The 11,077-nt window shown below is 37.3% G+C and overlaps 2 protein-coding genes across 2 annotated transcripts; one reads left to right on the forward strand and one right to left on the reverse strand.

Moving 5' to 3' along the window:
- Positions 1–4,972: 4,972 nt before the first annotated feature.
- On the reverse strand, positions 4,973–6,022 carry LOC148941028 (uncharacterized). The gene has a single exon (XM_089105145.1). It carries the CDS (start codon positions 6,020–6,022, stop codon positions 4,973–4,975), a length of 1,050 nt encoding a protein of 349 aa, XP_088961271.1.
- A 3,435-nt stretch (positions 6,023–9,457) lies between these two features.
- On the forward strand, positions 9,458–10,873 carry LOC148941029 (solute carrier family 2, facilitated glucose transporter member 1-like). Its single transcript, XM_089105146.1, has one exon. The coding sequence runs from the start codon at positions 9,458–9,460 to the stop codon at positions 10,871–10,873; it is 1,416 nt and encodes a 471-aa protein (XP_088961272.1).
- Positions 10,874–11,077: the final 204 nt, after the last annotated feature.

Raw genomic sequence — 11,077 nt, forward strand, 5'->3', positions numbered from 1 at the left:
TATATAAGATTTATTTAATTTATCTAAATTTCTTCAACTTCGAGTGTGAAACTTAAAAAATACGTACACTTTTCGTTGTGAGTGAACGAGACGTGGGGGATTTGTACGCTGGCTAACTATTGAAGTAAACATTATTTTTGTCTTCCATAATTACAAGCCTCTAACGATTCTTTATATTCTGTTCGGTAAGATAGACATCTCTCCACCCTCCCCCAAACATTGATAAGGGAGGAGTACACACCCTTCCCCTCTTCAAGTGATGGGGTATCAAAGGCTGTATATCCACTTCATTTCTTAGCTAGGAGTTTCCGGAAGAGGGGTGCTAGACCACAAATCCCTTTATTATATTAGTTCTACATTTGAGCTTCGTATGTCAACAGCTCCGAGTTGACAGCCCTTCACATAAAATGTCGGCATTGGGGAATACTATGGACGACTAACAGTGCCCCAATAAAACAAAATTCAAACTACGCCCCTTAATTTTTTATAAGTTTTCCTTTATCCCCTTACTTGAAAAAGAAATTTTTTTTCTCTTTCCATAACATTTTGAGGCAAAAAAATATTTTTCAAAAACATGAAATATAAACAATAGCTCAGGAATCCTCCGATGAATATATATATATATATATATATATATATATATATATATATATATATATATATATATATATATATATATATATATATATATATATATATATATATATATATATATATATATATATATATATATATATATATATATATATATATATATATATATATATATATATATATATATATATATATATATATATATATATATATATCAAGGCCGTATCCAGGGGGGGGGTGGTTACCCGGTTTGAACCGGGTAATGCTAACTTTTTGCTAACAATTACAATCACATGCTTAACTTAAATGCTAACAATTACAATCACAATGAGCATAACTGATCCATCTAATCAGGATTATGATTAAGACCTGAAGAAGTTTTTATATTGTGTTAAATTATTTAAAATCGGGGGGTTAATAAACCCCCCCCCCCCCAAAAAAAATGTTTGTCTGACCAAATGCTGCACACTCAGTCCTTGCAACAAAATATGCTTGAACTTGACCAGTCAATAAACTTGAACTTGACCAGTTTAAAATAAAATTTTAAAGGAGGCAGAGAAATTTGACTTACGGATCTTTTTCCTCGTCGTCACTGGGAACATTCGACTCATAGCCATCTTTTGCTGTTTGTGCAACTTCAATGAAATCCAAATCCGCAAAATACTCATCACCAGCCATTTTGGAAGAGTTTTATACGCAGATGTTGGAAGAGTTTTCAAAAGGTTTAACATCATTTGCTCCAGTAGAACGCCTTTTTTCTGTTCGGAGTTCAGTTTCCACTGCAAAGCAGTGTCAGTTTGGATATACAAAGTTTGACAAACATTTGTGGTTAAAAGCGAACTCACAGCTATGATAATAAATTTTGTAAGAATTTTCATCATAAATGGTACGGTTTGGGAAAAGGGCATTTTTCAGCTAGAGTAAATTTTATTTTAACATGTATTTTGTAATTAAATACAAATTACTCCCTGGGTAATTTATTTCCAATTAATAAATAATTACTTCACGGTATGAATAATTTGCATATGTAATTAATTACATGTTAAATGTATTTTCCACAACATGGGTATGGTGAAAGGAATATTACTAACAAAGCAGGGGTAGTTATGAGGCGTCATATGGGAATATCAAGTTACATAAGAGAGGGTTAAAGTTAGTTGAATTCAACTGCTTATTTTCGGCAGACAACATTTTGCATTTTAAGTTTTGCAAACTAATACAGAAAACCCCACTTGTTTGGAATTCTTTTACTTTAAATTTTTGCCAATCTTTTTTTATGTGATTGTAAAAATGTCAAATGTTTATTTTTCAGTTATAATTTTATTCAATATCCATTTTTTATTCTCAGGCTCGTAGCCTCTTATGCGTAACACTAAGCTTAATGAATTTTACATAATTGGAATTAGTATAATAACTTTATTCTTTTGATATAATTATTGATTTCTAAATTTCGTTTTTTAGAGTTTAGGTTATTATTTAGCCGTGTCGCTCCTTAATTATAGTTAGTTACCACGAACTGTTTGATATATTATCTGTATATTTACTTTATTTTTACACATAATTGAAAAGAAAAAGCAGTTGGATTTGTTTAATGTGTTTTGCTGTTGAATGTTTTCTATGTCCGTTTAATTTGAGTTTTGTTTTAGAAGTTGAAGATGCTTTACCAGATGACAGTGAAAAGGCCTTTCATATTCCAAACCATCTTTTGTCACCAAACCGTGAAGATGTTCCTTTCCTTAATAAGCGTAACAAATTGAAATAATTTGTAATTGAAATAATACATTGAAATAATAAGATTGAAATAATCTAACAACGTCGTTGGAATGTCATGACACAAAAAGCCCATGCAGTACAGAAAAACCCAAATGAAATTAAACTGTGTTCGTGAAAACGACCGTCTTGTGGGAAATTCTGCTGTTGTAAAGTTGTTTTAAAGGCAGAGACTCAAGCAGAAGTGAAGCTTGATGTTGGCTTAAACCATTTAGGCTAAATCTTGTTAAGTAACTGAAACTGAGTGTGTTCGAAATGACAATTCCACTAACTTTTGTTTTAGCATTTGTTTTGAGTAGAAAACGATGTTTTCAGAACACAAGCTAAAATATGGCAATAAAAACTAATGAAAAACAAAGTATGAAACCAGACGATAATAAAAACGGCCCTTTTTATGTTAAAGTATCAACCAAAGTGTACTTACTATATACCTCTTCAAAGTATGCATACTGGTTTACACTTAGTAAAAATTGATGATGTCTCTATTTCCACACTTTTCATCCCCGGCAAGTACTAAATGAAAGTTTCAACTGAAAATCCCATTCAAAAAATATTACAAATATGCCTTTTTGACAACCTGGATGCACAGAATACACTTCAACTAAGTTTTCCACTCTCCTAAATACACCATTTTGACAACCTGGATATAAATAGCGTCATCTGACTTTGTCAAATATCCCCCTTACAATGCCCTGCAAGTCTCAACTTAATACCCAAAGCCGTCCCTGAAAATTTTCTAGTACTCCTTTTTGAAACCAAACTGCACGCAACGTCTTCACTCAATATCACCCTCAGCATTCCCTGAAACTTTGATCTTAACTTTTAGCCATACCTGATATTCTACAGATGCGTCGTCAAATCAACCTGAATGCGCATGGTGTATCGTAATCTTTGTCATATGATCCCCTCTAATTTCTCCGAAAGTTTCAATTTTACAACCATAGCCGTTCTTCAGCTAGTGCAAAAACCCTTTTTTGGTAATTGCTTCAAAATATGGGGATTATTAGCCCCATCTGGATGGTACATTGTGGAACGCAATAAAAAAAAAGATTTTTGGTAATTACTTACCCAGCGAAATATCTGAATTGTAACATCAGATCAAAAAAAAAAACTTACTTGAAAGAAAAATAATCTTAAACGGAATTTATTTAAGAACAATGACATAGCTATTTATACTCCAGCCTGATTCTTCTATTTAAATTTAAAAAAAAACAATAAGTTCTACAACTGAAAGTAAGGAATACCATTAAAAATTGAAACGAACAGAAATTACGAACTATATGTGGGGGACTGCCCTTTCCAAAACCCTTGCTCTTTACGCTGAAGTCTGAAATTTCTTTAAAGTACTTCTCATTTATATTTCAAAGACACTTGTGTTTTAGTAATCTTTCCTTAGGAATTGTGACTAACAGTGAAATTTAGCAGAATCAGCGATTGTCGAGGAAGGGGCAGCCGACTCTTGCACGGAATAATTTCCACTCGTTTTAAGTTTTAATGTTACTTTAAACAGTAAAAAGTTACTTTAAACCTAAAACTTTCCCCAAAACTTTCCTCTCCAGGAAAAACTACCTGTGGAAAATACCCTCAGAAGTTTTTTTTATATTTTCGAATAACAAGTACTATATTCCGAGAATAGGCAAATGTCATAACTTATAGCCCTTTCCACAAGGACTAGGCGGGTTCATATCATCCTTAAAGGTATAGCTATTGAATTTTCTAATTATGCTGAATAAAATCGTAATATCACATTTTGATCGGATATTTTTGGGAAAAGGGGAGTAAGGCACCGCATATGCTAGTTTGTCTATTAAGATTCCTCCTATTCTGACTCCATATTCGACGGGTATCAGGGAGAGAATGGCATGCAAAAACAGGTTAAACAAGTGTGGCGAGAGGATGCATCCTCGCAGGACCCCGGAAGTAGTTGGGAATTTACCAGAGAGCCCATCAGAGGTCAGTATTTGACTTTTAAATTAGTTGTACATGTCCTCAGTTATTCTGACTATTTCATCTGGGACACCGTAGTGTCTTAGAATATGCCACAAGCCTTTCCTCCATATTAGGTCAAAGGCCTGTCGGAAGTCAATAAAGAGCTGATAGAGGTCTCTGTTAAACTCAATGAACCGCTCCATAAGCTGACGCACAGTAAAGATTTGGTCAATAGTTGATCGTCCCGATTGAAAACCCGCTTGGTACTCGTCATGAACAGAGGTGGTGATTGCTTGAATTCTGCGAAGCAGGATCTTAGTCAGGATTCTGGTTTGGTGGCTTGTGAGGCTGATGGGCCGGTAGTTGTCATATTCTTTCTTTGAGCCTTTTTTGTGTATTGGGACTATTGCTGCCTTGCACCACTGCTATGGGACGTGTCCAGTGGACCAGCTGATAAAGGACTTTGGGTTAGGTTGACTACGTCTTCCGAACCATCATTTATCAGTTCAGCATTAATATCGTCTGGCCCCAGAGCTTCGCCTTGCTTTAAGGATTCTCTAACCACTTTGGTCTCGCTTCTAAGCGGAGATGGAGGGGGGTCTCGATCTATGATTAGGAAGGATTTTAGGACATTTGGGTCGGTCATTACTTCAGGGTTCAGTTTCTCCTCAAAGTATTCCTACCATCGTTCGAGCTTCATCTTGGTATCACTGATGTCGTTCCCCTGTTTGTCTAGGATTACGAAAGTTGAGGGATCTTTTTTGGATGATAGTTCGCTGACTGTTTTGAAGAGATTTCGGCTGTTGCCTTTCTTGAACTGAGTTTCACAATCATTGTACTTTTCGGTGATATGCCTGTGGAATGCCTTCCTCATTTCACGCTCAACTTTCGGTTTGAGATGTTTGTAGGTGTCTCGACTGCTTCTGTCAGATTTGTTGTTATGTAGGCGTTTCTGGTTGCATAATCGAATTATTTCTTCAGTGATCCAAGGCTTTTCAATTTTGGCTTTTCTACCAAGGATGTCGCTTGCAGTCTCGAGGATTGCAGAGGTGGCATGTTCAGCCAAGCGATCAATCTCTTCGGGAGTTGCGAGTGGATTGATTGTACTCAGGATGTCACGAAATTTTGTAGACAGGCTAGAGTTATACGTGGCTTTTTTGGTGGGGTCTCGGAGGAGTTCCGTTCGGAATCTTGGGATTTGTGTGGTTTTTGGGAGACGTTTCAACCTCAACTTGATTTTGGACATCAGGAGTGTTTGGTCCGAGTCAAAATCTCCACCGGGTAGTGAGACAGTGTCCCTTCCAGATGACTTCCAACGTTTGGATATCAGGACGTAGTCGATCATATTTTCAGTGACTCCATCAGAGGATCTCCATGTTACCTTTCGGCGGTGTCTGTGCTTAAAAGAGGTATTAGTGATGTAGAGTTCATTCTCCCTGCAGGAGTCAGTAAGCCCCCTTGCATTAAAACGGCCATGTCCGTGTGGGCCCATGACATCTTTTCGACCAGCATGGCAACTGCCAACTATCGCATTAAAGTCACCCAACACGATAAGTATATCATTTTTGGGGATCTGGTCAGTGACGCTTTGTAGCTGAAAGTAGAATTGGTCACACTCCTCTTCACTACGGGCTGAATCCGGGGAATATATCTGGAAGACTGAGAGATTTTTGATGGGCCCTTTCAGGCGGATGGTCGCTATCCTCTCCAATACAGGAGTGAAAGTCATTAGTGACCTTTTAGCGGCCGCAGAGAGGATGAAGCCTACACCCTGCCGATGGACACCATCAGAACTTCGCGACAGTAGGAAGTAGTTCCAAGGATGTTTTCTTCTCCGATTCGAGGAAGGTGCGTCTCAGACATACCGACTATATCCCACTTGTATCTATCAACTTCTTTCAACACCAGATCCATTTTGCCAGGTTTAGCTAAAGTCCGGGTATTTAGTGTACCAATATTGAGAGTGTTTTTCGCCGATATTAAACTCTCATCCCGTCTGCGAGTCGTCCTAGGCCTATGGTCGTCGGCTTCCCCGTATGCGGTAGCAAATTCATCATCATTCTCATTCATTATCATCATCAAATCACAAGGGTCGTCGGTTTCCCCGGACGCGGTAGCACTTCTACTTTGATCTTTTGAGCCTTTGTTCATATTTTGAAAAGATATGGTTTCTTGGCTGATTCATTGACGGTGGCAAGCCATTCCTCTCCATCAACTTGCAGAGGCCGTTGTCCAAGTCTGGATCTTCCTCCCTTTCGCAGTTGTCCTCCTGGAGAGGATCCTCCCACGACGGTATCCTGCAGTACCATATAATTTAACCCATTTCTGGAAGAAGGTTTGCAACTAGCGGGACGTGTCCAAACACCGGTGGGCCCTGCTCAGTGTGCATCAGAGGGGCCTTCTTCCTCCTCCGCCTGTATTTATGACCCCCGGGTGAGGGTACCCCAGTTTCAATTATGGACCCCCAGGGGCTAGGTCCCCCCTTGGCCCGTGCCTCCCTTTATGGAGGTACCCAACATATCTGTAGGAATTTCCCCTATCCGCCACCTGGGGACGCGCTGAGTGGCCTGGGGAGGGCCCCTACTGAGAAAGTGTTCTCAGTAGGATCTTAAGTGCAATTAAAAACAGCAATAGATATAACAATTTAATGAACCCTTTCTCAAAATTCTATGACTACTGGTTTGGTACGGTTATCCCTGAGAAAAAAGGAAACAGGTGATCTTTTACCATGTGAACACTATATGCTGTGTTCGTCGTTTACTAGGTTTCAGCTACCGCTGCAACCATTATAAGTTGTTTTCCTTGTTTTCGAAGATAAGGGACCTTAATTCCTCTAAATGGGTTTTCAACCAGGGTTATTTCTGTCGTTGAATTTTTATTTTTATACGACAACATTTCTGAGGAGTTTTAGGTTATTTCTCAATGTTCATATAAACATTTTTTAGAATGAACTTTTACCATTAAAATTAACGGAAATTGTTAATTTTATAATGGAAATAACGAAAAATAACGGAAATAACGGAATACAATTCCTGGAGTAGCTTCTATTGGTGATTCTTTATTACTTGATTTTTTTAAAGTGTTTTTAAATTGTCTCTTACTACAGACTAGACTTTGTTCTTTACTAGGTTGCGGCAGCCACTTAAATGTTGATGATGATGAGGGTAAAAAAGTATTAGAGAGACACGTCATTCATTACTAGATCAGTCGCGCTACCTTTTTTGTGATTATTCTCCACAGACTGTATTTGCTGAGGTGTACTCCTTTTGAAGTCAGAGTTTTACAAGAATAATTTTGCACTATACTTCGTTTAAATCTTTTGTAAAGCGCCTACATTGACAGCCATGTACTATGGTTTATGAATAAATATCTATGACCTACAACAGCTGCAGTGGAAGCCATAATTTACTAAGCTGCTCTGGTAGCCCCACTATTTACGTCCTCTGGTGAAAAAATATCTTGATGTGGACAAATATAAAGCTTGTGTCAGTTACCCTGCGCCTTTGAAAAATTCGTTTATACACGTAGCAAAACGTATTGGAAATAAATACATTTGACCACTTTGTGCAACAGTAGATATGTAACATTGTCACGTATTTTCAGTAGGAAATCATAGGTTTTTCCATAATATTACTAAATTGAATTTCTCCGATATACTGGCTGGTATTCGCAGTGAGACATATCCTAGTCCTGTTTTCTAACCAAGCCTATCATCGACTGTAAGAACTTACAGTCGATGTAACTTACCTATATACCCACGAACAGGGGGGGGGACGAGCTATCAAAGATTAAAAAGTGTCCTTTATTATGGTTCCATTGCAAACTTGAACAAAGACAGCAAACAATACTTTGAAAGATTTTTAAAACTCGACATTTTGACATGTCGTGCAATTTGTGCATGCAGTAGATATCGGGTCATGGATTCCCTGAAGTTTCATTAACGCTTAAGATTCATTATGCCTATGCCAAGATTATTACCGGAATTAATCCCAACAAAGAGTTAATCCCACCCCCTGCGGTTCCCACGCAAAAGTATAAGCCCCACTCAACTCTAACTGGTTCCTATAAAGACCAAAATTGTGTTAGAAAATTTTCTATTTTTATGGGGTTTTAGGGAAAAATCCAATTTTTTCCCTGAGCAGCCTACAATAAACAAATTAGGGAAACTGCAGCAGTAGTGTAGGATCAAAGAGCAATGAGGCCTTGTGTTGAAAACTCTGGTTTTACACCTGGTTTTCCCTTCAGTTTGACTTTATGAATTAGAAATTACGTAAAAGTATTTTGCTTGGTTCATCCGGTTTGCAGCAGTAGCTAGCAACCTAGTAAGAGACAATCACGTCTCATACGAAGACATACAATAACCAATAACTCCTAAAAATAGTGTCACATCGAAATATATAAGTCCACAATTAGAACTGCCTTGTCCGAAACTTCTATATAGTAAACTTACAGTCTATGGGCTTGAACAACAGAGAAAATATGTAGGCTTGAAAAACAAGAAAATTTGTCCACATAAGATCAACTTGGTGTTGACACTCGACCTTCTGGGGTGAGGGAAATAAAAATTATGGATGTTTCAGTGACCCACCTGTGCTGGAGAAAAGAAAAGAAAGAAAAAGAAGAAGACACACTGTGACCTTTGCGAAGGTCTTTATTCCAGTATCGTCGGCTATGTTAACAATTTTTGGCGGAAAGTTCGAACCATCGTCCCTTAAGAAATTTACTATACATTACAAGATACGGGGGAATACGTACCAAAGGTCAATGTTATTTTATTACCCTTTCTATCCAAACATCTTTTTAAATCAATATTGCCTTCATTGAACTTTCAATTAGAAGCTTGGCGTTTTCTAAGGTTCTGTCTATGAAGCAGAAATTACCGCCCCAAAGTAATTTTGGATTTGAGAGGAGCTTGAAAAAATTGTGACGTATGTTGTTTCCATCTTACAGATTTACTATATAAAAAACATTTGGAATTGTTTTCTTAAATCAATATTCCATCAATACAAAAAAAAAATTCTCAATGTATACACTTATAAGAATCAGCTTCAGTTACTAAAATTCCAGGAATTTTTTTTTGATTTTCAATGCAATTTCTAAGAGCATTTGTGTAATTTGTAATGAGAGTAAGTCTACTAGATATACTGTTAATTGTATTTACTAAATGCCATCAAATAAAACTTGGAATTCTCGTTTTGTTTTTGCAATTTTCATTGCAGCAATGTGCTCTGCATATCAAATGGGATTTAATATTAGTGTTATTAACGCACCTGGAGAAGCCATAAAACAATGGATAAGAGACTCATACTTGGCAAGATATGAAGAAAGCCCTTCACGGAGTAAAGCTGATTTATTTTTGGCCCTAATTGTCTCTGCATTGCCTGTGGGAGGCCTTATTGGAGGTTTTTTGAACAAGCCCATTGCGGAAAAACTAGGTAGAAAAAAGGGGTTGTTGATGAACATGATTTTTGTACTCATGGGAGCTAGTTCAGAGGTAGGTGGGTTTTTTGCAAAATCCTGGGAGCTACTGATTGTTGGTCGACTCATTGCTGGAATTAACTCTGGTATTGGTCTTGGTCTAGGCCTTATGTATCTTCAAGAGATTTCTCCAGGAGAAGTTAAAGGAGCAGTCTCTACCATTTTTCAGCTTACACTGACATTTTCAATTGTGGTTGCCCAAGTTTTAGGGCTAAAATCAGTCTTGGGTTCACAACAATATTGGTGTTGGTTGTTTTGTTGTAAACTACCTCCAGTTCTTTTCCAAGCCATTGGAATGTTTATAATTCCGGAAAGTCCAAAGTACCTACTAATTGAGAAAAAAATGGAGAGAAAATCCCGGGATGCCCTCGAATGGCTCAGACAAACAGACAAAGTTGACAATGAAATAGACGAACTAAAGATTGAGCTTGAAAAACGAAAAATTTTACCAAAGGTCACACTTCTAGATTATATATGGACCGATCCCGTTCTTCGACAGCAGTTTTGGCTTGGCATTCTGCTTAATTTTGCTCAGCAGTTTTCTGGCATAAATGCAGTATTTAGCTATTCAACAGACATGTTTTCGAAAGAAAAGTTTGATCCACAAGTACTTACTATCTGCCTAGGAGTTATAAATTTCTTGGGGACATTTGTATCGTGCTTTTTGATCGAAAAATACGGACGAAGAACTTTGCTCTTGTTTGGAAACTTTTTAATGATGGGTAGTCTCATAGCACTGACAATCTGTGCACTATTTAAAAGCACTGTAGTATCGTATATAGCATTTGCAGCTGCGTCCATTTACATTGTGGGATTTGCCGTTGGACCGGGTGCAATCCCAATGATTTTGGTATATGAGATGGCTTCTCAGTCCGCTCAACCACTTGCTATGGCGTTCGGAGTATTCTGGAACTGGTTTTTCAATGTCATTGTTGTCTTCACTTTCCCAAATCTAAAGGCATTAATTCAGTCCTATGTATTTTTAATATATGTTGCTTCACTTATTGTGTCACAAGGGTTAACATGGAAATATATCCCAGAAACTAAGGGAAAAAGTGAAAATCAAATTCAAGATATTTTTTGCAGTCGAACTAGAGACTAGTTAGAGTCGAAATCAAACTGGGTACCCCAGGCTATTTTAAAAATTGTTGATGGTCTTTTGTGTATAGTTTCCGTGAATTTGCCAGAACTCCTATACGAAATTTCTTTAAGTCTTACTTTCTCTTTCCCGACTCAATTATACATCGGAGATGTTAAGGGTAATTGTCAGGGGTAAATTATCACCAGGGCTGGATGGTACAGATAA

The sequence above is a fragment of the Artemia sp. Qi Xiang Cuo genome, chromosome 19 (assembly GCF_049724085.1).
Source record: "Artemia sp. Qi Xiang Cuo chromosome 19, ASM4972408v1, whole genome shotgun sequence".
Lineage (NCBI taxonomy): Eukaryota > Metazoa > Arthropoda > Branchiopoda > Anostraca > Artemiidae > Artemia > Artemia sp. Qi Xiang Cuo.

Excerpts from the sequence above, each read along its gene's own strand:
- LOC148941029 (XM_089105146.1), top strand. The coding sequence starts at position 9,458 with ATGCCATCAAATAAAACTTGGAATTCTCGTTTTGTTTTTGCAATTTTC.
- LOC148941028 (XM_089105145.1), bottom strand. The coding sequence starts at position 6,022 with ATGACTTTCACTCCTGTATTGGAGAGGATAGCGACCATCCGCCTGAAA.